Source organism: Patagioenas fasciata, chromosome 3 (genome assembly GCF_037038585.1).
Source record: "Patagioenas fasciata isolate bPatFas1 chromosome 3, bPatFas1.hap1, whole genome shotgun sequence".
Classification (NCBI taxonomy): Eukaryota; Metazoa; Chordata; class Aves; order Columbiformes; family Columbidae; genus Patagioenas; species Patagioenas fasciata.
In genome coordinates, this window is record NC_092522.1 from 118,036,005 (window position 1) to 118,061,744 (window position 25,740).

Genomic DNA, 25,740 nt, shown 5'->3' on the forward strand with positions numbered 1-25,740 from the left:
CAAGAGCATCCTTAAATATTCATAGCAATACTGAAGTCTCCATTATGCTGCAAATTAGGCAAAATGAGCTAAAATCAGCAGCTCACCAAATACTATCAGCTAGTTAGCTCAGCTGAGGTGTGAGGTATAAGAGGAGAAAGAGGAGGCAGCGGCAGTGGCTGCGAGCCTGTTTCTAAAATCAGTTACTGGTAGTGAAATCACACAGTTAATTATGTCTGAGAAGGAAACCAAACCAAAACCTACTTCTCTTTGTTCTCTCTTCCATGCTTCATTGGTTTGAAAATATAAATAAATGTTTTGAACACAAGACCTATGGTTGAACACAAGACCTATGGGGAGAGGCTGAGGGAGCTGGGCTTGTTTAGTCTGGAGGAGACTTAGAGGTGAGCTTAGCACTCTCTAGAACGACCTGAAGGGAAGTTCTAGCCAGGTGGGGATTGGTCTGTCTCTCAGGCGGTCAGTAAGACGACAAGGGGGCATGGGCTTCAACTCTGCCAGGGGAAATTTAGGCTGGATATTAGAAAGCAATTCTTTACAGAGAGAGTGATCAGGTATTGGAATGGCTGCCCAGGGAGGTGCTGGACTCACCGTCCCTGGAGGTTTATAAACTGAGATTGGACATGGCACTTAGTGCCATGATCTGGTCAATGGACTGGAGTTGGACCAAGGGTTGGACTTGATGATCTCTGAGGTCTTTTCCAATCCAGTCGATTCTGCGGTTTAACTCAAACTGAAGCCTAATACTTAAGTGTTTAAATATTTTGTACCACATTGCTTGTTAAATTCTTCCTTATCAACAGCCTGTATTACTTATAATCTGAACAAGGAACCATATGTACTTTTATATTAGATACATATATATTAATTGTACTATCACAGTTGTAAATCAGTTTTCACAATTCCACCTGAATGCACACGCTTTCAAAAACGTGTTAGCAGACAAGGGATATAATTACATGAAACAGCACAGATTTCAACTGAGAAGTCAGAAGATATTTCCAATATTTTGGTCCTGCTGTGATGTTATAGACCACAAATTCAGCTGAATCCAGAAAAGTGCTACAAAGAATGTAGAATAAACTACTATAGATATCTTTCTGAGGGAGTGTTACAAAGGACCAGCCAACAAGAGGCAAAAGTCTATGCTAACAATACATTAGATTCAGAAGAAACTTTCACATTTACTTGCTAAGTAACAAGTTTAACTTGAATTGAAATGGCATTAATAATTTTGTCAATTTATGTAGCCATTTATGGCTCCATTTTCTACATTTCATATTTCAAGTAGACACTTAAATGCCAACCTGCACATGTACAATCAACTGCAGCAGCTGCATCATTCTTGATGAACTGAATTTAGAAAGTTTATGTTTAGAGTTCACTGTTGTTATTCTAAACAGATTGTCAATGCCTCTAGGATGTGTAAGATCCAAGGAAAGATTTTAGCTGAACTAATCCTAAATTTATGTTTAAAAAACCCCAACAAAACAAACAAACAATTAAAAAAAAATCACATTTAAATTTTGAGTAAGTCTTAAAATACATCAAAATAATGCTTTTGACACTTGCTGTATCTCCAGGCTGGGGAAACAGGGTTGGACTTTTGCAAGTTAAACGTCAATGGCAAATCTTACCTGAATTACATCCCCAGTATTAAAGCTCATCTCATCATGATTCCTCGCTTCAAATGGATATAAAGCTCTGTAATTTACCAAGGCAACTGAATTTCTAGACTCTGGGACATTAACTGCATTGCCTGTAAACAGAAGAAAACTAGTTACCATTTTAATACAGCTGAAAGAAATGCACTGTTCTTGCTCCAAAGACACTATGCAAGTATCAGAGGAGAACACAGCTACAACAACTGATGGGATGTACCCCATGCAAGAATTTCACATGCTAATCATAGTAAACGTATCAATAAAATAAATGCATTAACATTAATTAAAATCAATGCACTGGAAAAATGACATCCTTATATTCTCATCACATCACTCTGGCTAAGCCTGTGCTTTAATATAGTCTCATTTAACACAACTATAATTTTCCAACTGAAAAGATAACACTGCTACAACAGTAAGTGTTCAGCAGCAGTTGTGATGATCTTACTCAGAAACCTGAACTACCATGATTTCTATTTTCTTTGCATCTACGTTCTCCACACCTGGTGCTGCTAACAGTGAATGTTTTATGTCTGCACACTTCAGTTACGCCTTATCTTTCAGCACTGCCATAATCTGGTTCTTGCTGAACTCAGTGATAAAAGTGGCTAATAAAAACTGATGAGAACTAATGAAGGATGGAACTAATCAAAACTGCCTTTAGTGAAAATATTGGCAAATCAGTAGTTTTCAAAGTCCCACAACTAAAGTTAGGTTGACTTCAGTTGTTTTTCATAAAAGACATTGAGTAAGAAAGAAATAAACTAGATTTCAATGTTAATAAATCACTTTGCTGAGCGTTACCTGCCCATCCACACTCATCATTGAACAAAATTCCTCCATATTAGCATCCTTCTTTAATGCCAGAAAGCACAGGCCTTAGGAAAAAGCTAAAATATTACTGTTTCCAGCATCTGTAATTTGTTGGCCATGATCACTGGAAGATTTATCATCAGAGTTATAGGTGCTGAAAACCAATAGAACTAAACTAAGTTAACAGGATGATTCTTAAGTAATTAAAGACACGGAACACTGCTGTAGTTTGGGGTTTTTAAAAATAATATTTTAGACAATAAGCCTGTCATCGTGTCACATTAACAATAGTACACATAAAGAATGAAGTAACGCTCAGGAAAATAAGAACCACTAAAGCAAAAATCGAACGGACTAAGATTACCTTCATTTTTCCAGGGTGGCTTAAGACTTTTACCCTCTGTTGGTTTCAACAGATCTGCAAACTTCTCATTTATGTTTAATTTAGAAGTGCGTTTCTCCACCTCCTGAGAGTTGGTCACATCTTTCATCTTCTTTATTTCTGCGTTCTGCTTACGCCTCTCCTCAGCTTCTTTTGCAATTTGTTCTAGCTTTCTTCTGTCTTCTTCCAGTTGCCTCTGCCTTTGTTTTTCTGTCTCCCTCAAGATCGTGTCTTGCCTGTTTTTCTCCTCCTCCGCATGAAGCTGTTTATTTTCTCTTTCTCTCATCAGAGCAACCGCTTCTTCAGCTTTTAGCTTTTCTTGAACTTTTTCCTGCATTCGTTCTTCCTCCAGTCGCTTCTTTTTCTCTTCCTCTTCCCTTCGGATATTTTCCTGCCATCGGTTCTCCTTCTCCCGTTTTGCTTTCCTGAAAGAAAGGAATGGGAAGCAGGAGAATATTCATATAAAAATAATTGAGATTGTGTTCATAGAGTACTCGACTGCACTTGTCAGTAAAACTGAGTCTACGAAACTGATCACTCTCCTCTCTGGAAGATAAACGCTTCCACAGGAGACCATGCTTTGTCTTAACATGAGTGCAAATATATTTCACATATAAATAAAAAATGGATTAAAATTCTTGGTATAGAAACACTGCCACAGGGTTATTTGTACGGTGTCTCCACGAGCTCTTCTGCTCACCTACATCCTGATGAGCAAGAAACGATCTAATAACTGAACAAAGGTGGTTTTAAGCTGTCTGCCAAGGTAGTACCCACGACTGGAAACGAAGAATTCCAAACAGATTAATAACAATATTTCACTGTGGTGTATTTACAAAAATAGTCTTTGCATACTGATGTTTGCTGCTTTATTTTTTTGCCTTCAGCAGTCGTAATCAGTTCAATACGCTTATCCCCGCCATGGCCACACTCTTCAGCAGACAGAATCTGCAAATCTGACTCTATTCTCTGAAATTGTTCAGATTTTATCCTGTGCCTCATCTCTCCAAAGAAGTTGTTATCCAATTCAACACCTTTCAAAACCATTATATTTCAGCTGTTGAGACCTTTCTTCTGAAAAGAGTGGACTTGTCCCTTTGGGCCACTGTCTGAAGTGGTTATTGAGGAGGCACCAAGCCTGGATTGGATATTAGGAAAAAATTGGATGTTAGGAAAAATTTCTTCACGGAAAGGGTTGTGAGGCATTGGAACAGGCTGCCCAGGGAAGTGGTGGAGTCACCATCCCTGGGGGGGTTTAAAAGGCACTCAGATGAGGCTCCTAGGGACATGGTTTAGTGCCAGAGTCAGGTTATGGCTGGACTCAATGATCCTGAGGGTCTCTTCCAACCAAAATGATTCTATGATTCTATTCTATGATTCTAGAGGAGACTGCTTCATCAAATCACTGTGGGAGGTCCATTGATCTGATGGTCATTTTACTGTGTTTTCAAGCATGTGACAGCATCTAGTGGGAGCTGTGCAATAACATTGTTACTCTATCAGACAGCTACACTGAACAGAAAAATTAACAGGACATTGTTATACATAAAGCATAAGGTTCTCTTAAAGGGACTGTCACGAATTTTATGAAATTCCAATCATACTTGTAGAAAAACATTGCCCTGAGTTAAGACCATGAATCAACAAACACCACAAGGCCACTGGCTCTGCTTCATTTAAAACAGTCAAAGCAAATATGAATAATTGAATATCTCTCTCAAATTAAAATGACAAAACACAGCAATTCTCTGAATGAGAAGGAAAGTCAAGACTACTACATCAAAGCAATTCCAGAGCTGAGGACTCCCCACCCAGAGCACCCATCCACCTTCTCTCTGGCAGTGATTTAATCCAGGGCTGCTAAATGGGCAGCTGCTCCAGAAGGTCTGGAGAGAGGAAAAGCAGAGTGGTGGCTTAAGATGGCCAGAATCCAGAATCAAACCCAAGAAACTACAGTTTCTTAATCAATGAAACAGGAGAAAATAAAACTAGTTGGGAACAACACCATGAGAAACCAAGAGCTGAGGACAGTAAAAGTTTGAGTGCTTGATACAAGGCTGGGCTGAGCAAAATCAGGACCATAAATGTGAAAGGAAGATGCTTTCAAACATATTTTAATGTTCTCATTGTTCTCCCTAAAAAGGAATCAAATTTAAAACTCAAAGCTTGCTCACTCATCCAGCTTTCAAGATCAACATAGGAATTAAGCAGTCAATGACCCTTCTGTTGTCTTAAGTATCAATTTCACAACTGAATATACATCACAAAAAAACTAGTAACTACTCAGTCAGAAGTGCTTTTAAGGAACTAGGTCAGATCTTTTGAAGGTCAGCAAAACAGGGCAGAAAATATAATGAATTTTAAATGTATGAGGATTATCTATAAAAGGAGCTAAAATTTTTATTAGCAAAAGTGACTACCTGCTTTATCTGAATTACAAGTTCTTTTTTAAAAAATGAAGATAAAAAAACAGATTTGAAAGAGCAATTCAAACCATCTTATATTACTGGTACTCCACATAAAACACGTTCTCTTAGGCAACTCACTAGCATGCATTCTTACCGATTAACCTTCCCGTTTAATATAATCACCATCTTAAAAGTCATCACAGCATTACTTTGCTTTAAAAGCTGCAACGCTGATACATTCAGACACGGTACCTTGCAGCCTCGTCTTCCAGTCGCTTTTTCTGTGCAAGTTCAGCTCTTCTTTTTTCTGCCTCTCTTATTTTGTCCTGTTTGATCCTGTGGAGCTGCTCCAAGGCTAATTGCTGCATGCTGTAGCTTTCTCTCAGGTCCTTAGAGGAAACACAACAAAGTACATCAAAAAAGAATAAAGCCAATCTTTCCAGAAAACCATCCAGGCATTTTAATGCTTTGTGAACCAAGTTTTAATACAAATGGACAAAGTAATATTGAGTTATTAATAGTCCTTGGAGGTCACTGTAAAGAAAATCAAATAAACAGAAGTATCAAAGTGGTCGGCAGGTTTGCAAAGACTTTGGCATAATTTAGGGTTTCAAAAAGCCCTTAAAAATCATACACCTGTTGGAAATGGCAAATACAGAGGAGGAAAAGGGAAAATACAAAACTGAGTGTTCAAACATAACATTATCTAAGGACACAAAAGGCAATGAAGGGTGTTTTAAACAACTACAGGACACATCTGATGAGTATGCAGACTTCAACTGGAAACCAACACAGTACCACAAACCTGAGAAACACGTCCCTTCAGCAGGGTGTTCACCTTTGTGATGAATAATCAGTCCCATATTTAAATCAGACAAACTTTCTAAAAATATCCAACAGGCCTGCCACTGTGGGAAGCCAGAGCCTAAAGACACTAACTCGGATTGCGGTTTTCCTATATTTGTAAACTTCACAGTTTTACTCTTTTTCTTTGAAACACATCCTTCCATTCCTATTCCATCTCCCTCTGTTAAACTTTTTCAGAGCAGAAAATCAGCATGAACCTTTAAGATAATTGAATTTACAGAAAAAAAAAAGTCAACAATAATCAAATTACTTTAGATTGTACTTCACCATGTTACAGAACACCTGTAAGATACATTATTTTCTTCTTAGGAATGCTATGGATATGCCCTGAGCAACGCAACAGGTGTACCCTGACTTTTCAATCTCATAAATGCAAGTAGAGCAGTTAAGAATGATCTATTCTCACTCCAATATGCACCTCTAAGAATAATCATGTTGCCTAAGAGATGTTGTGCAATTTCTGCATCAGCGTAGCAACAAACTAAACCAGACAATTGACTACTACTTTTCCCCAAACATATTTAGCTGAGAATACCTTTTCTTCTCACTTTGCATAGAAACCGAGGATCACTATGGAAACAATATCGCATTATAAAAACTCTTGTATCTCTGATTCAAGGACAGAACAACCCTTATGCAAAAGGGAAAGGCCACTTAAGTAATTCTGAGAACAATTTATGTGGGGGAAAACACAACGACAAAAAAAAAATAGAAGTCAGATTTTTTGGCCCCAGCAGACAAAAGCAGTGTTGAGGAAAAACAGCGAGTAGGTTTTAGTACTGGGTTAATCTGGAGGCTTAATAGCATTGTGTTTGCCATGTCATATGTCGTATTCTGGGCATCAATGCTATTTCTAGACTGAAACTTACTGGGAATTCATTAACGTGACTTAGAGCCTAAGATGTATGGATACAGGCACAGAGAGACAAGTACAGAGCAACAGATGGAAAGGTGGGAGAAGACACCGCTTCCATCTAATAAAGTATTTTTTTGGTTGATGATACCATAGCCGAAACGGAAAATATCTGGGTAAAACAACTGAGGAAACATAGCACGTCAAGAAATAAAATGGCTATCACTGTTTTGCAGTTTGGTTTTCTAAGCATGGAAGAAAACGTTAAGTCTTTCAGAGGATGTCAAAGCTAGCAGGAAAAAAAAAAAAAAAAGGAACCTACTGATTTTCTTTTAGGAAAATATATTTAATAGAAGTTGTACATCCAAACAGAAAGGGTAAGCAGAGAAAAAGTGCGAAATAATTAAAAACCAAAAAGAGCCAAAGATTAGAAAATAACCTTAAGTAAGAGGAAGAGGTTGTTGAGACAGCTTAGCAGAGACAAAAGGCACTGAAGAACAGAATCATCCATATTCTCACACTGTAAGATAAGGCAGATAAAAAGCCAATTAATCTTTGCACCGTATTTCGAAAAATATATTTTAGGGAAAACTAAATGGTAGATGCAGCCACTGAACACAGCAAGCCATGCAACAAACGAGTAACTAAAAATGCTTGTTCTACGTAGTCATTTTTTTAAAAAGAAAAGAAACTCCCTAAAAGATTATGAATCTTTCTTTGTGTTCTTTTTATTGGAGAGTGCAGAGCCCTCACAATGGCTCAGCATAAATCCATTACTTAAGAATAAAGTTCACATCAGTGCCACGGGGAGTAAGCTGGTATTAATAAATGGAGTTAAGTGTGTGCATGCTGCCCCGCTCAAGAGCTGTGGGCATTTTTAGGGAAACAAAACCACCTTCAGTACCAGTGGTCAATATTTCTTAACTTCTACACAAATAAGTGGTCTATGCTTACTTCTAGGACAACATCTAAATTTGCTATCAGATCCTGAATTATGTACTATGAAACCCTGTATTTTGTTCAATAAAAATTAAATGTTCAGTCTGCAATTCAAAAATTGTAGCAAATTTAACCTCAGTACCATAACACAATTTAAAAGGGCCTGAGAAAATTTAGTTCTAAATCAACGTGAATTCTAGCAGCCAAAAGTTGAGAGTGAGCAATAGTTGATTCATGCAAAGCAATGATTAGCAAGAGATTCAAATTTTAGTACATTATCAATACTTTAGAGTGCATTTTTGTTACTCCAAGTTTTCTGGTAATTCTTATTTAACACTGGAAGTTGGGGAAAGTTTTACGGAAGCCTGGTTGAAGTGCCAGCAATCTTTATGACTGGATGGAAAAATCAAGATACTGCTTAGCAGCGTAAGACTAAGTGTTTAGATAATGCACGTACCTTAAGCTGACTGTTAAATGCATCCATTTCAGCAAGTTTAGAAGCAGTTTCTTTCTCAAGGGCATCTAGTTGTTCCTTGAGTCTTTGGCATAATTCTTCCTTTTCTATGGACTTCTTGTGCACTGAACCAAGTCCTGTGCCTGCATAAGGCAAGTCAAGCAATTTTATAAGGGTTTCTGTTTTCACTCATTCTTTTATTATTTTCCTAATATATTATACACACACTCCCAATCTCTTTCCTCACAAAATTTCCTTGATTTACCTATTTGTATACAGCACAAAGAAGAAAAGGCCCCAACACCTGAGATGTACAGGCATTTCATGTAATATATACAGAATAATTTGCAAGTTGGGTTTTTTTTAATATCAGTCCAATTCATAAGGAGTTTCTCTAGATATGGACTTCTAATGTGATTTGATGTAAAAACCAGTGTAGATTTTACATAAATTAACTCCCTTGAATTTATGTTACCAAAAGAATACAAGGTGTAATAGTATCTGTAGGCCATATAGTCTGCATAAAAGTTTCAAGCAAAATCTGTGCTTTCTCACAAAAATATATTTGTTTACCTCTTATTTAGAACATGACGGAAATAACAGAAAGCAGATGACAATGCTAAGATGGCACTAACGCCAAAGATACAAAAATTAAGGTGTGATTAACAACTGTGTATCCTTCGGCCTTTTTTACAAGTGCTAAAAAAAAGCCAGCAACACAAACCAAACAGAATACATTTGCAGGCACTTACTGTGAGTGTTTTCAAGCTCAGCATTTTTAATTCTTTCACTTAACAGCTGTTTTTCAGGAACTAAATAGGTTAGTTTATTCTGATACTCCTGTAGGTTTGAAGAGAACATAAGACATTTTTAATATTGTTTATAAATCGGTAAGCAAAAAGGGTGAATTGTCAAACATAACTTCAACTCACATTAAGAAAACATAGATGAAAGTTATCATTATGGGGTAGAGGAAAAAATGACTTCCACATTCTCTATATAAACACTATTAAAAGTGAATGCTTTTTGACCCCAAAACATTAACACAGTTGAGAAAAACAAAAACAGACATGCTAAAAGTGTAAATATTATCATAAGAACATTTGGCTGCCCCAAGCCCAACATCAAACAGTAACTGGGACACACAGGAACATGAAAAGAAGTTTCCCTGATGTGCAGGAACATTACATAAAAATATAGTAGAGGATGATTTATAACAGTCAACTGCTTTGAAATAATTCATGTCTTGCTATTCCAAGAGAGAAAAAAAGTGCATCTGGGTAATTCGGCCCAAAGCCCAATTTGCTCTGCATACAGAAAAAAATTCCTCATAAAAATCAGTCTGAAGCCATAAAATAATTCATAATTAAAGAGAAGTCACTATTACCGGTTCACATATGCACAGCTGAAGTTTTGACCACTGTCCTCATTCAACTACGAGCTTGTTGTAGTACATGTCATCATTTCTTTAACACCATAAATAAAACTTAAAACTTCTGCAATGTTGATGGCCTTGCCCATTTCTTCTCTTCTCTGTAATCAAACCAATTCACTATTCCTTCCTATGGATATGAATTATGTACAGCATTCCCGAAACACCGAATAAGTAGTAAAGGACACAAAGTCACATACCTGAAGCTGTTGTTGTAGTTGCTTGACTTCCATAATTCCCTGGTCACATTTCTTATCTAATGCCTCCAGCTCAGTTTTCCGAATTTGCTTTTTGTTTTGAATATCTTGCAATCTGCCTGAGATCTGCTGATGTTTGTCCGTCTAGAAGGAAAGTAAAAGAGAAATTATACCACATACAACAAGTAACACTTCTCCACTAAATCTGTGGGCGATTAGTTCATGATCAATTCCTTAAAACAACCCAAAATATCTGCTTTAGGTTGCTCATGCAAAGCAGGGTGAAACTCCTGGTGGGCCATTAATGTAGATTCTAAGATTTGCGTACTTTAAAATACTGTATTTCAACATGTATAGTGCAAATTTCTGTCTTACCAGGGCTTCTAATTCAAGATTAAGGCTCTTCTTTTTAGAGGTCAACTTGACAATTTCTTCTTGTTCTCTGTTACGTTGATTAAGAAGTTCTTGGCGACGAATTCTCTCCCATTCTAACCGTCGCTGGCGCTCAAGTTCTTGTTTCGCTGCCTGCAGAAAAGTCACATTACCTTAAATCACAATGGAGATGCAGAACACGGAGATCATGGTTTAATATAATGTATTCTATATCTAAATAGCATAACAGCAACACATCATGTTGTCTTTTGTTAAAGTGCTCCTATACACTTCAGCAAAGAATGGAAGAACCAATCCTGTAAGATTCTTCATGCCATGCTCTTAACTCTGGATGAAGAAAAGCTACATAATTCAGACAGAAAACCTGTGTATCTTAGAGTACTGCCCATAAATGAGCATGTGGATTGATATTACTCATAACCTCCTTCAAGTATTTCACAGAACTGCAAAAAAATATGCAAGTCTTATGCATGCACTGCGACACCCAGTAGAAGCAAACTGGCTCAAGTTCATCTGTCAAAATATTATCAATTATGAATTCTGTACAATCTCGTTCAGTACACATATTTTTGCAGAAATCCAAGAAATCTGTCCAAGGAAATCTTATCTGTCCTATGAAGAATCTGAAAACTTCCATCTACACCAACACTTGTTTCATTTATAACAGGCGCAACATTTTCAGGCAGAAATGATGTTCTCTCTCCAAGACAACATGCCAGTGGCCATGTGAGGAGAGAGAACCAAAGCCAGCATTCCAATGCTGAACACTCTGTCAAGTGGATACTGTAAGCATGTACACATTCCTTAAAGAACTAAAAAACAACTTCAAGAAAACAACCTCCCGCCTTTCTATTTCTTTCCTTCTTTCTTCTTCTCGCTGTCTTTCCAACTCGCGCTGTCTCTCCAGCTGCCTTTCCATTTCGAGTTGTTTTTTCCGTTCCTGTTCCTGACGTTCCCTCTCTCGTCGCTCTTGTTCTTCTCTTTCTTTCTGAGCCTTACGTTCAGCCTCTCTCTGCTGCTGTTCCAACAGGACCTGACGGCGTTTTTCCAGCTCCATATTTCCCCTCTCATAGTTGGCTTTCCTTTTGTCCTCAAAAGTCACTAAAATAAGGAAAGGTAGTTATTTCTGTCCTGCGCAAAACATTCCTCTCAAACAACAAAAAAAATAGTTGTAATTTTAAACTGATCATGAAAACTACTTGAATTTTAGAGGAAACATAAAATAACAGCTTTTGTATGCTAGGAGAAGAATGTCTTCTGTTAAACAGGTTTTCCACTGTGCAAAAAACATTAACACAGAGAAAGAGCTTAGGTTTTAAGGGTGTTCCCTAAGAGCTCCTGGAGGTATAAACAGCAGAAAACAAAACAGGATCAAGCTCAATTACTGCAGTACAGGATAAAGAGAGATAGAAAGGAATGATTTAGGCTCCCAGCAAGCACCTTTCCAAAAAAAGAGGCAAGTTGTGTCTTGCAGTGTGCACAGAGACCTTTGTTGGTAGCATGAGGGAGTCAAGAGCAGAATCTAAGTTACGTGGAAACAGGAACTGGTTTTCAGAGAATTAAACTGCATTGCAACCCCTTGTTTTTAAAGTGTCCAGGACACAGTAATGCCAGGAACTTTCAACTTCAAAAAAAATTGCAGTAGCATGCCAGTATTTGGCCATGAAGGATTTCTTTTCCAAAATACATTATTAATCAGCACATTTTCCCTTTCCTACAGCTAAAAATAGCCCCTATCTCTGCATTCTCAATTTTATTAGATGCACTGGCTGGCTACATCCACTTAACAACCTTCCTACCATCCAAGTTAAAAGGGATCTAGCTCCCTAGGAATTTGATTATGTCTTCCTCTTTCTAAAGGTTTCAGTGCCCTTTAAAGACAGCCCTATACATTAAGAACATGAACTCTGTTTTACCTGGTTGTTTTTTCTGTGGCTCCTCCTCTTGCACAGGCTGGTAAGATGGCAGAGTTCCATTTATATTTTCAGTGTACTTTCCACTCCTGGAGGTCAAAAAAAAACCCAACACACTATTGTTAGAGAAATAACACAGTTATTTTCTTTGTTTAAAACACTTCAGTTAAAAGCATATTATGCTTCACTGCCCTCAGTGATATACCTGAAAGAAGGTGGAACCAGTTCAAGGGGCAGAGTTAGGGGCAGAGGCTGCCCAGCCTTGGCCATGTCGGTGAGGTGCATGGCCAACACAAACTCGTCAGCCTTCAGCTGCCCATCTCCATCGATATCAGCCAGCGACCTGCGGAGTTTTAACAGCAATCATAATTACAACCAAACATCGCAATCACTCACGAATGATAGCTGAAACAACTGACTGTAAAAACCATTTTAAAAACAGAATTCCTGTGAACTGTTCTTGTGAAAACAGCGACAATTAATAACAGGAATTGATACAATTAATGACAATTAATTAATTAATAGGATTAATAACAGGAATATGAGGAGCAGCTGAGAGAACTGGGGCTGTTCAGCCTGGAGAGAAGGAGCCTGAGGGGAGACCTTATCACTGTCTACAACTGCCTGAAAGGAGGTTGTAGCATGGAAGGGGTTGGTCTCTTCTCCTGAGTAACAAGTGATAGGACAAGGAGAAATGGCCTCATATTTCAAGTATCAGGGGAGGTTTAGGTTGGATATTAGGAAAAAATTATTCACAGAAAGGGTTGTGAGGCATTGGAACAGGCTGCCCAGGGCAGTGGTGGAGACACCATCCTCGAAGGGGTTTAAAAGACATTTAAATGAGGTTCTTAGGGACATGGTTTAGTGTTAGAGTCAGGTTATGGTTGGACTTGATGATCCCAAGGGTCTCTTCCAACTGAAATGATTCTATGATTCTATAGTTGATGAAGGAAGATATTATTTTGTTTAATAATGTACTGCTAGTCAGATGTTTCCATACAATATAAAAAAGGACATGAAAGGTTAAGAGACATCTCTCTATTTATTGCACCACCAAGAAAAGAGCTGGGAAGATAATCAAGACTGTTTTTAATCAGCTCAAAATGCTAGAAACCACTTTTTATTTTTTTTTATTATTATTTTTTAAAGCAAAATAAAACATTATATAAAACATTGAATTCTACAACGTGAACCTTTGCATAGAATTCTTTCTTCCCTTTGTCTCCTCGACGGGGCAGGGAAGATGTGAGATGCCCCAGAGCACCCTGCAACAGGTAGGAAAAGGATCACCTACCCCCCTAAAGGAGAACACACAACCATATCACCAGTCTACAAAATGCTTCCCACACAGCTGGAGGAGGGGGAGAATTCTGAAATGTTTCCAGAGATGCAGGCAAGAAAGCAGAAACCTTTCTCAAAGAGCTGTCTATGAAGATACAACTGCAGGAGTGTGTCCTTAGACTGCACTTCAGTGAAATGCTTAATAAAGTAACTGTTCGTTAAAAAAACAAAGGCAGTTTAAAAGCCCACTAAAACCAAAAGGAAATGATAAAACAAAACAACAACAAAAAAAATCACGCCTATACAAACCACAGTGAAAAACAAAAGCAGGAGATGATGAAATCAGATTTTTATTATGTTCGCAGACCAGCACTATTCACACATAACAGTCCTGTTATTACAGTAATTACCATGAATACAGTAGAAAATACTGGTAATTCGTTACTGTTTTATTAAATAAAGTACGTTTCCTCTCTTAACACCATAAACTCGTTGATTTCATAACCAGTTACAAAACTTACCAAATAGTAGCCAGCTGAGTCTGTGAAAGATTTGATTGCAGAAGGGCATTCCTTGCTTGAAATCCTTAGTGAAAAGATAAAAGATTTGAATAAATACTTTGAACAAAGATTCACATGTAGCAAAAAATAGGTCATGAACTGGGGCATGTTTATTTTTAATATTAATCTAATCCATTTTCATCAGTGGCTGACAGTTGGCATTACTTCCAGGCTTAATGACAGGCATTACAACCTGGACACAACAAAAATGTAAGTATTCTTGTGTTCTTTTTTCATTCAGAGCACCTAACTGAAATACTGACATGAAAAATGGATATTTATGGTAATCTCCACAGCTGTTACAAAAGCACACCTTGAGGGAGCATGCTGAAAAGTTGTCAGCTTCCCTTTGATAGCAAAAAACCATATACCTTTCTAGGCAAGTTGATGAAACCTTCAGCCCAAAACCAACTGAAGACGACAAAAAAGCACTGAATTCCTTTCTTAAAAGAAAGAGTTGCTTTCTTTTTTTTGCAGGTGAAGAAACTGAGGTAGAAGCTTAGTCAATGCTTATTCAAAATGGGAAATCTAGTAAGCTAGAGACATACATACTGACTTCACATCTACAACTGCCTGGCCAGCACTCTGCTTGCTGCATTACAGTGAGTAATCTAGTTTTATAATAACTTTCATAAAACTCTACTCTTTTATTATGTTTGGGTGAAGTCTTTTGAAACCACCATAAAGCCTTGACACAGCACAAATGTCACTGAAAGTCAACAAGGAATGACTCCCTTACATTACTTTTGAAAAATGCCAATCAATGATTGCAGTACTGCAGTGTCTTTCCCAAATTGTTTTCTTTGAAGAGATAAAAGCCCAAATATCTAAGCAATTACCAATATATAATATACATGCCATATGCATGGCACAAAAATGGCGAGATGTCCCCCATTTTAGAAAATCATAAAAAGAGAGCTTCAGTCCAAAGAATGATACTTGAAAAATGAGTGCTGACTTCGCGGAGCTCATTTCTGCATTTTTAAGGTTCTCAGGCTCTTCTGGTTAGATCCCACCACTTCTTCCCCTCAACTACCCAGGGAACCTGCTGCCTCCTCAGGCCACTCCAGGTCTAACACAAAGCCCAAGTCAATAAACTGCTGCCTATTTCCATTTCTTGGCTGACTGGAACCAGTAGCTGAAACCTGGTCTCTCCCGCACAGGTCTGAATGTCAACAATTTCAGCTTTTATTTCATATAGAAGTCAAATCCCAAGCTTGGATTCCACCCCTCAGCTTGTGATGCCCCCAGAGGGATAAAACACTCCTGGTTTTCCCCCTCCATGTCAAATGCCATACTCACCTGATAAATATCCACTCATACTTTTATCAAGGCTGTTAAATTTCTGTCTGTATTTTAATCTGGAGGCCTGAGGAACTGCCCAGTCTGAGGATACAATCTTTGGTGAATTCCCAGCTAGTGAAGCACTAGAGGATGAATTTGAACTGTAATACAATTTTTAAATAAGAAAAAAAAGAGATAAAGAAATAATTCTAAGTTACTAAACTTAGCTAATAAACAGGCATTGAAACAGAAGATATATAGCATTGCCTGGTAACATGAAACAACTGCCACAAGGTTTTATCTCTGCTACCTTGCTATAAATATTTTTGTCACTAATATCAAATCTTACTGTGAAAACAGGGACACATATCTAAAAGGAAAGTCTTGAATTTAAGATCCTATTCCCTTGGTATCACAGGCACTTCTGCCACATAATTCATTGGTCCACCACTGCAAAATATTACTATAGGAAAACATCTCAGCTTTCACAAGAATGTTTACAAGGGCTGTGAAGCACTGGGCGGATGTCAAAGTAACTTTAAGAGTGATGCAAATTAATAACCACAAGCATAAATAGTTATTTGGTAAACTCACAACCAAAAGCAGCTTCTAAAGCTGCTAAAGCCACTGGTTTTATTAGTGTCAATGACAGGCTGAACAGAGTTATTTCAACTCATTCAGTTTCTGCAGAATAGCACTTGGATTGTTTAGTTATACCTATAAAACTTCTACCTGCAACTCCCAGCATTTTCCCAGCATCCCAACTTTGAAGATCAGACAAAACCAGGTGCATCCAGCCTGCCTATTCTGATAAGTAAAAAGCTATTTGCAGTGTTATCCAAGGCAATAAAGTAAAGAATGTTAATATAAACAAAGCCTTTAGGGCACGACGCTGGAATTCCTTTGCACGGAATTAGTTTTGGAAGGCATACTACTCGAGTTAAAGATGAAACTTAACTTTCATACCTGCTAGATCCTAAATCAATTAGTGACTGTGCCTTCTGCATACTTGTACCACCAAACCCTCCTGCCATGGGACCTAAAGAACCAGTATGAGGCAGTGCTGAAACAAAGAAAGACCAAAAACTGTAAAGCAACCGGGTATAAAGTAATGCTTTGTAATAAACACTCAAGGCTCTAAAAGAAGTAAGAAAAGCTAATCAAAGCGTTGTTTTTAAGATTAACTAGCTAGTTCCGATCTGACAAATGTGAACTTTGGAAAAAAGTACAATTTTTAAAAAAATTTAACTCACATGCAAGTATTAGCATTTCTGCCTGAAGTCAGCTACAGAGAAAATAAGATTCACAATTCTGAAGGTGAGTATTGCACTGTACAATACTTACTTGAAGAGAAAGGTACGGACAAAGGCTGCAGAAGGCTGGATGTTCCGTTTGGCAATGAGGAGGTACTGACGGAAGGCACCAGGGGAGCAGAGATAACCAGAGGAGGAATGGAAGTCATGGAGGTCAGAGACATGGGAGCTAATGGTGTGATCGTAGACATTGATGTTGGCATGGACAGATTTGGCATACTACCCATTCCTAGAGCAAAATCCAACAATTCAGGATGTAATATTGCAGAGGATCCAGCAAGAAATTTGCTTTATAATGTTAGGCAGAAACTACACAAAGCAACCTGTGTCCAGAGATACACAAGAATCTATTTTAGCTCATTATATAGTATGTACTTTTTCCCTGAAGTTTAAACAAGATAACTCACAGAGGAAAATACACTGAAGAAAAGGATTTTTTTTAAATATATCTTTACAAGCAATTAATTCTCACAGTTGATTTAGCTAGTATTTCAAAAAGGAATAACATCTACATTTATATAATTGCAGATATAACTACTTCTTCAATAAGCCTTCCTATACCTGCCCCCTGAGAAAGAATTACAACACAATGCAAACACTGTGACAATCCTTTACAGGCAAAAGCTGATACTGTTTCTGAACTAAGTCTCATCCAAGCTTCAGCCTTGGAAGAATCCATAGTGGGGGAAAGTCCACACTTCAGAGACTCCTGTCTAGCAAATGGTTTCATTAAAGTGAGTAAGGGCACTTGAATTACTGGCTGAATCTTGTGGAAGACACCAGTATGTGGATGCTGTGAGGGAAAGTTAATAAGAAGTAATCATATGCCAACCACAACTATCTATAAATGCATACACTTGTATGTAAGCACACACACACAAAATAAACCGATGGGCAGATGTTTTAAATCATGTGTGTAATTAATATATGCATACGTTAACTTTCAGCACAGAAGCTTGCACTGCTTTTGTAATTCAGCTAAAGTCATTGTATATGTTTTGCCCTGCAAAACAACACCAGACATGCACTGAATCCCAAAACCCCATCAGAAGAGGAAAACAAGTTAAAATAATTCTGTTCAATTTGATCATACAACCAAAACAGACAATCTGGTCAATTTTGAAAAAAATATTTTAAAAGAGTGTTCTACCAAAATTTCGACATTTTACTAAGTTTAACTTTAAAACCCCTGAGTATAAATAGGTGAATGAGTAGGAGGGAGCCAAAAAGAGACCTTCAGTCCAAAATGAAAGCCTGCAAGGCAGATGGCAAATGTGAATGGCCTCCGTGCACTTCATGTCAAAATTCAATAGAAGGTTTTTCTTTATTATTAAATAGCTTCAAAGAAAGAAATTATCAAACATGTCAAGAAAGTGACTTTGTGAATTTCCTAAATGAGAACATCCTTAAGGTTGTGTGGTTTGGTTTTTTTTACTTTACTGATTCATTCAACTGTCATGGTCAGATTAACGCTTATATTTGGCTGCAAACAAGTGTGTTTTTTCACCTCTGAGCACTATATAATAATATATTCATAAGTACCAAAGCGAGCTGACATTAGTGGTGAAAATACTGGAGTTTGTTTCATGACAGGAGGGAGAACTGCAGGCAAGTGCTGTCCTTGCAATTTCAGCTTGATGAGTTTCATGGCTATAGAGAACTCCTGTTGATCCATTTTTCCATCTTTGTTCAGGTCTGATAGCGTCCTTAAAGATAAAATAAAATAAAATTTTAAAAGCCCACAAGGACAAAATGTAAAGTTAACTTTTTCATTTAATGAGAAGCTTTTCTGTGAAATTTATTTATTGCTTTTGTACAAGAAAACTACAAACTTATTGCAACCACTTGTAGATGATTTTTTTTTTTTACAACATTCAAACCCTCAGGAGTCTGCAGAGCTTCATTCTTCTAGTTTGCCAACCTACAGGTATTGAAGGCCAACCTGGACTTCTAAACATAATGTTCGTCTGGTTGTATTAACTATAATTCACTTGACAGTCTTCTGCAGAGTTCAGTTTTAAAGCTGCTGTATATTAAATACTTAACAGTTAAGAAAGTAGGGAGACATTTGCAAAAGCAGCAGTCTCCTGCTCAGTGGATGCTCTTGTTAATACACATATACCATGGCTGCGTGTCTTTCTATGCTACTAGCCAGACTGATTATTTTAAATTAATGTCTGGTAATGTAAGGAATTAATACAAGAATCTGAAAGAGGAAGATGCAGAAACCTGCTAAAGGCACTAAATGCCACTGTGAACACTACCTGAATTCACAGATACTGGGGGTTTTTTAAGTCTGATATCCACACTGTCCTCCTTTGACACTTTTCCAAATGAACTTAAATACAACAGGGAATATATGCAACAGTGCATACATGAGCAGACAACTTCTGGTCAGACAGAAAATATTAAATCTTATTACTACTTAAATATGAAAGGACCAGGCACGGGGATGTAAAAGAAAAAAAAAGGAGGTAAAAAAGGGACTTATTATTAAGCTACATTTTCCCTCTAATTCTGTTATTATTTAGTATAAAACTCCAAGGTCCTGTGGAAAAATTCCCTTACCACTATTTTCTAGGTACTTCAGGTGTCTGAAGAAGAAACTAACCTTGCATTCAGTTAGTTTCTTCAATAACATTTCACAATTATTATAAGCCCCTGCTCGGTGCCTTTTAGCATATATACATCTTGATAATGATGAAGTACCCCAAAGTGAACACAGGATTCCAGAGAAAACTGAGGAGTTCCAAAGAAGAAAACAGCTGTTTCAAGTGTTGTAACCACCACATACGTGCTGCACAGAACAGCACTTTTTCCAGTTCCTGCGTTACAGCACTGGCTGGTATCTTACAGTGTATTATAACTGACCTTCAACTAACATTTTCTGTGGCTTTAGATTTTTTCCTATCTTCTACTTCCAGTGTATTTTCCACTCCCAGTTTAGAAGCATATAATTTTTCCCACACTTAATCTTATTGTCATTTTTTACTGCTTACTAGTATTTCAAATATCATTCAATGTGAGATCTCCAGGAATTCATTAACCCATTATTTACCTCTTTTTCCATGCTATTATTTACAGTGCTTTTTTTTTTTTTACTTATTTAAAATATAAAGACAATGCTTAACAATGACCTTTGTGGCAGCCCAACAGGCACTTCCCTCTATGAAAGTCTTGCAATTTATAATCGCCTTTTGTTTCAACCAGTTTCTATAGTTTAAAAAGGCTGTGTCCAATATGATCCAATTTGAATTAACATCATAAAAAGATTTTTAAAGATTCTGCTTTTTAATTGAGTGTTGGCACATATATGGGCTCAATCCTTCCTCTAAATTTAATAAAATTAAAACAATGATTCAGACAACACTCCTACTTTGCTGAAAACCTCTTTTGAGACAACACAACATACCAAAGATTATATTTGAATGCTACACATCTCCTATCTCGAAAAAACATGAAGAATACCTTACCATATTTCAGCAAGGACTGAAGATGGCAGACCTGACTGCAAAAAGAAGGTACGTGCTTGATCACCTATGAGAAACAAGACAGACAGACTTTTACACTGCAGACATCGCTTTTCAGAAGACCTCAGCACTCTGTTGTGAGACAGACTTGCAAAAGGAACCAGCACAGTGGATGCCAAGCCTTCCAGTTTCGTACCTGGTAAGAGTGATTGTCAGAGACTCGTGATATTCCGTAATTCTCAATCTTTGTTCTGAGAAGTGATTTCAGATAGCTATAAAAACCTTTAATAGGTCACAAATCAACAGCTGCTAACAGTTTAAGAGATGCAAGATTTAAAGTAGTAAAAACTACTGAAAATTTAGTCCTGACCCAATTACTTTTAAAGGAAAGGATGAGCATGCTATTTATTTCCTTCTCCTTCATTCAACCTAACCTGAGCCAGGAAAAACTGGAAAAAATATCATGTTCTAAATAATATTCTGTTCTGTCAGAGAGCATTCATTTTTTCAGTATTTCAGGAAGGGAATGGGAACTGTCATGTAATTCCCTACCAAGTTCCACGGCAATTGGTACTGATTGTACTGCTGAACAAATGTGTGTTTATACTTACCTTCAAGTGAATTAGAAATGCTTAAAGCTAAGACTTCAGGTTATTCTTTCATCTGTTTCTTCCCTTATATTCATATACAACCTTTCATTTTAAGCACTTGCCAAATAAATAATGCAGCCTGCAGATGTACGTGCAGGTAAGAGCCCAGATGTGGCCCACAGATAGTTCCTGAGATTACATAGATTTCAGCTGGTGGTAAATAACAACCTTCCAGTGCTGTTTGGCCAAAGCAGGAGTTATGTATCATTTAGCCAGAAGAGTGTACGCTCCAGACAACTTCTCACTCCCTCCTCAGTCCTTTTTGGACCAAAAAGAGGCAAAAAAAAGAGTGATGGAGTCACCAGTTAGGGTATCAGCACACAGGCTGTGATGAGGGTTCATCTTTAGTGCCAACACACACACAAAGAACAAGGCATTCTCAAATTAAATCAGTGAAATCGAGCCTTTTCTTGATGTCGCAAGCAGATTCCTAAATTTAAAACCTGCACATTCTGAGGTGTGCAGCAACATGACCCAATTGTTTCAGAGAAGCAGTGGCTGAACGCAGATGGAACTGACAGCAGGCTGTGGCCAAATGCCATTAGTCTATACAGAACTCGCTGAAGGCCCAAGGGTTAATAAATTTCTAGCAGTCATTAACAAGGACAAGCTGTTAGCAGCTCTCTCCCTGCCTCCTCCCCTAGACAAAGATATCTAACAGTATTCTCTAGCACTGCTCAGACAGAGAAGAGCCACTTCTGGTGTCTCTGGCGTCACTTGTCACAATAGCTGCTCTAAGTGCTCCTTGGCAGCCTCCCATCTAAGTACAGATTTCGCTTGATACTCTAGTTTATGAAACTAGACAGAATGTCAGCATGTAACTGCTAGCTGCAGAAGTGACAAGGTTAATAAAAGAGCACTCCTGTGCCAAACTTTAGCCAAAAGCTTGTAGAAGTTTAGTAATAACCCGTAGCTGTTTACAGAAGGGTATGGTTATCAGTCACATAGCAAAGGGCTAGAAATAGGATGTAGTTTTCAAACAGTTTTACAAAGATAGTTCTGTGTACATCAAAGTTAATGTGTAATGCAGAACCTCAGACCAACCTGTAATGTAGCCACCCATGGGTTTAAGGCTGTCAAACTGCTTGTCATGCTTGGCCCGCTCTTCAGAGGTGATGGCCCATATGTTTGGACCTCCTGGAAAAACAAAAAGAAAAAGAAAACACAAAATAACCAGAGTGAAGACTTTAAAAATAAAGCACGTCACTTGCACAATAAAAACTTGGCTTCTCAAGGGACAAAGTTAGATCGAGACACACCCAGCTCCTACCAGTTTGGCAAGGACGTTATGAAACACAAACCTGCTTCCCAGATGTGCGAGTGCCAGCTGAGATTTGACTGCATTGCACTTGGCTTTCAAACGAGTTCTGTCATCCCCCAGAGCTGCTGCAAAGCAGTTTCCTGCTGCTGATGATTGTTTGCAGCCTGGGCAGGATGCACGTTTCTCAGCGTACCCTGTGTGAACCAAATATTCCCCTGGTTCACCGGTAAACAAATGGGATTCAATGTCACTTAAAGGTTCTCGGGCAGAGGGTGAACGTCCTACAGCTGCCAAAGAGACCTGAGCATCTCACCAATACTCCAAAACCAAAACTGGGACTGCTAACAAAAACACATTGGTTTTGTCTGACAAAGGAGTAAAGTATAAAATATTACAGCCTCCAAGCAGCAAAGAGAAATTGCAGGGAACAATCCATGTTTACAGAGCTGTGCTGATATACCAGCTAGAACCGGAGTGACTTTGAGAAACGCTCCGACCTGCTGTATAAAGGTCAGGGTGTGCGTCCTTTGCAGGAAAAGCAGTTTGCCAGAAATAATTGGCTTTGGTTTTTAAGCAGGAGGAAGTTTTAGTCGGGAAGCTCTTGACAAGAATATAATTTTTCAATTCAATGAATACAAGAACTAGCAAAAATTCTGAATGGAACACCCCTCAAAACACCTTTAAAACTACATTCTGCTCAGCTTTACCACTTCCAAAGAACTGTTAATCTGTTCTTCAGGTATTTGTATTGCTCAGGAAAGACAGCCAAGGGAACAAATAGTCCTTCTAATAAGATGTTAACAAGTTACTTTTAAAACCACAGCACTTTGAAAGGAAGTTACTACAAAATGCTTCCCCTTTTCCTGCATAAACCTCATTTCTAAGCCTTGAAGCTACAAAATGCCAAGAGCTCTTTTCACTAGTTTTCCAAAAGTAATAAGTAAGCCAGCAGACTGCAAGCCGACACACATGCCAATACACACACATTAACGATGTTAATCACCTCTTGCCTGTGTTAATCTATATATATGCAAACACATTTTCCAAAAAGACCTAATGTCACCTCCTCAGGAGAGCCTGTTAAGACCATCATTCTCCCTTCACATTTATAAATTGGATTCTTTCCCCCTGCTGCTTAATTGAGAAATATAAATAGTTAAGAAAAATACAAAGCAAAGCAAAACAAACCCACTCAAACCAAAACAGAAACTCACTGGGGATACAGTGACAAAAAAGTTGGAAGTGCATTAGGATACGACCTCTAAGCACCTGAATCTGGAGTTTCGCTTCCCTCTCTTCAGCACCTATTGAGGGTTTTTGTGTGTGTGTGGCCTCAATGAAAGCGTCTTACTGCAGACTGCATGCTAAACTTCACTTCAAGAACCTCCCCTTGTTAATTCTAATTAAAGGAGTCTAAATAAATCTAGATTAGCTAATGATAAGAAATTTAAATAACTCAAGATGCCTAAAAGTTGCTGGGCAGTACAAGTATTGCCATAATACACAAATGAGGACAACTTACACTCAATGGCAAAAATCAGAGCGGCAGTGAAATCTTTTTTAAATGTTCATTTTAATATACAAATGGGAAGTACGTGATGTGGTTAATGCTTATAGAAATCATCTTGACAAGATGAAGAAGTGCTCCTAAAGCTGTCAGCAGCAACTTCAGAAAACTTGACAAGTTCTTTCATTTATGGAAAATCAAATATCAGCAATATCACATTTGTGTTATATAAAATACTGTGTATTGATCATCTTTTGAAGTAGGTAGCTAGAATGCTCCTCAGCATTTTATGATCAGTGACAGAAGGATTAAGATCACCACAATGTATTCACTGAGAAGTGCTAGAAACAGTAAAAATTCCTTGACTGGAGTTACTGGCACTGCTGTAGTTTCTCTAAAAAGAGTCCAATCTACATTGTAAAGGAACTTCTGCTTAAATATGTACTGAAATGCACAATTTCCTATGATATGTCACACAGAAAGTCAGAAGTTGGCAATCAATCTTGAAACTCTTCTAATACATTTCAGCAAAACACCTCTTTTAATAAAACCTGGCAAATAATGTTTCCTCTCGCTATGAAATGCGAAGTTCTACACGGCTTTGTCTCAAATGTGTTAAAATTTTGCAGTTGAAGAGATCGCCACATTCACACCTGTAGCTGTACAATGATTAACATTAACTTCTCATTCAATTAACATCTCATTCTAGAAGTGTTTCAAGATCAGCGTTCACCCTTCATCCTCACTTTTTCCTTCATTAACATGCCCCAAGAATCACAGAATCACAGAATGTCAGGGTTTGGAAGGGACCTCGAAAGCTCACCCAGTCCAATCCCCCTGCTGGAGCAGGAACACCCAGATGAGGTTACACAGGAAGGTGTCCAGGCGGGTTTGAATGTCTGCAGAGTAGGAGACTCCACAACCTCCCTGGGCAGCCTGGTCCAGTGTCTGTCACCCTCACTGAGAAGAAGTTTCTTCTCAAGTTTAAGTGGAACCTCTTGTGTTCCAGCTTAAACCCATTACCCCTTGTCCTATCATTGTTTGTCACCAAGAAGAGCCTGGCTCCATCCTCCTGACACTCACCCTTTGTATATTTATAAACATTAATGAGGTCACCCCTCAGTCTCCTCTTCTCCAAGCTAAAGAGACCCAGCTCCCTCAGCCTTTCCTCTTGCCAGCTTTTGCACACTAAATATTTTGGGCACTTTTTTTGCATATTTATTTATTCCCATATTAAACATACAAAAGCACTTCTTCAGCAACGATCTCCATGACAGATTTCTCACAAATATAAATCTAATTCAAACCAATATTTTACTGTAATCAACATTACTATAGCAACAAGTGCTTCTAGCAGAGTCCTAGTGAGCCAGTGCAAGCAGCTACTGCCACAAAGTAATCACTATGAACACACATGTCATCAAAATTACATCATGTCAGTATTTCAGGAAACTGAATATACATCCTAAAAATGCCAAGCTGCTAATAATTTATTTTTAAAGGTGTGAAGAATTTCAGATTTTCCCTATCCCTGAGGACAGAGACTGAAAATCTTTATTTCTGGTGACTTATTCCATAAAGATATACTCTCAGTTACTGAGGGTTTTTTATAAATATGGAAGAAAATAATGTAATAGACCTTACAACCAAAAGCAGACTCCTCCAACACAACTTGACTGTTTTGCTTGAAAGTAAATATATAAAAATACACATACTATGTGAATATAAATTAAAAGAAAACATATTCAGTTCAGACAATTTTAGCCAAGTCTTTAAGACATATCCACATTCAGTAATAACTTGACATTTAGGATGTTCAAAAGGAGATATCAGAGCACCTTTTAATTTAGAAGGCTGAATGAAAAGATGTACTAAATTCCAAGCAGAAATAAATGGTGGGGGATGAAAGCAAGGCATTATGCCAACAAAGCCCTTCCAAAGCTGTGATTCCTTACAAGCTAAGCCTGGAAAGTAGTGTTTTTATTTTTAGCAGGAATTAGGATCTAGAAAACATCTCTCCAAGGGAACACAGCACTCCCAGTCTGACAGTGAGATTTTTGATGCTTATCTATAATTGTTTTCTGAGACTTCGTTCAAAGTTT

The 25,740-nt window shown here is 37.8% G+C and overlaps 1 protein-coding gene across 3 annotated transcripts in view; it reads right to left on the bottom strand.

The window, feature by feature from the left end:
* Positions 1 to 25,740, bottom strand: part of ITSN2 (intersectin 2) — an 86,055-nt gene that overhangs the window by 29,960 nt on the left and 30,355 nt on the right. For 2 of the 3 annotated variants that reach the window (XM_065833248.2, XM_065833250.2), the window contains exons 3-20: positions 21,915 to 22,007; positions 20,224 to 20,287; positions 18,293 to 18,456; positions 16,782 to 16,979; positions 16,404 to 16,500; positions 15,456 to 15,598; positions 14,115 to 14,178; positions 12,518 to 12,655; positions 12,316 to 12,401; positions 11,238 to 11,500; positions 10,382 to 10,531; positions 10,010 to 10,150; positions 9,130 to 9,217; positions 8,381 to 8,520; positions 7,424 to 7,504; positions 5,517 to 5,653; positions 2,839 to 3,281; positions 1,635 to 1,756 (exon numbers count right to left, since the gene is read on the bottom strand). In XM_065833248.2, coding sequence (XP_065689320.2) covers positions 1,635 to 1,756; positions 2,839 to 3,281; positions 5,517 to 5,653; positions 7,424 to 7,504; positions 8,381 to 8,520; positions 9,130 to 9,217; positions 10,010 to 10,150; positions 10,382 to 10,531; positions 11,238 to 11,500; positions 12,316 to 12,401; positions 12,518 to 12,655; positions 14,115 to 14,178; positions 15,456 to 15,598; positions 16,404 to 16,500; positions 16,782 to 16,979; positions 18,293 to 18,456; positions 20,224 to 20,287; positions 21,915 to 22,007 — 2,612 coding nt within the window. The remainder of the gene's footprint in view (positions 1 to 1,634; positions 1,757 to 2,838; positions 3,282 to 5,516; positions 5,654 to 7,423; positions 7,505 to 8,380; positions 8,521 to 9,129; positions 9,218 to 10,009; positions 10,151 to 10,381; positions 10,532 to 11,237; positions 11,501 to 12,315; positions 12,402 to 12,517; positions 12,656 to 14,114; positions 14,179 to 15,455; positions 15,599 to 16,403; positions 16,501 to 16,781; positions 16,980 to 18,292; positions 18,457 to 20,223; positions 20,288 to 21,914; positions 22,008 to 25,740) is intronic. The other variant, XM_065833249.2, reaches the window with a different exon arrangement.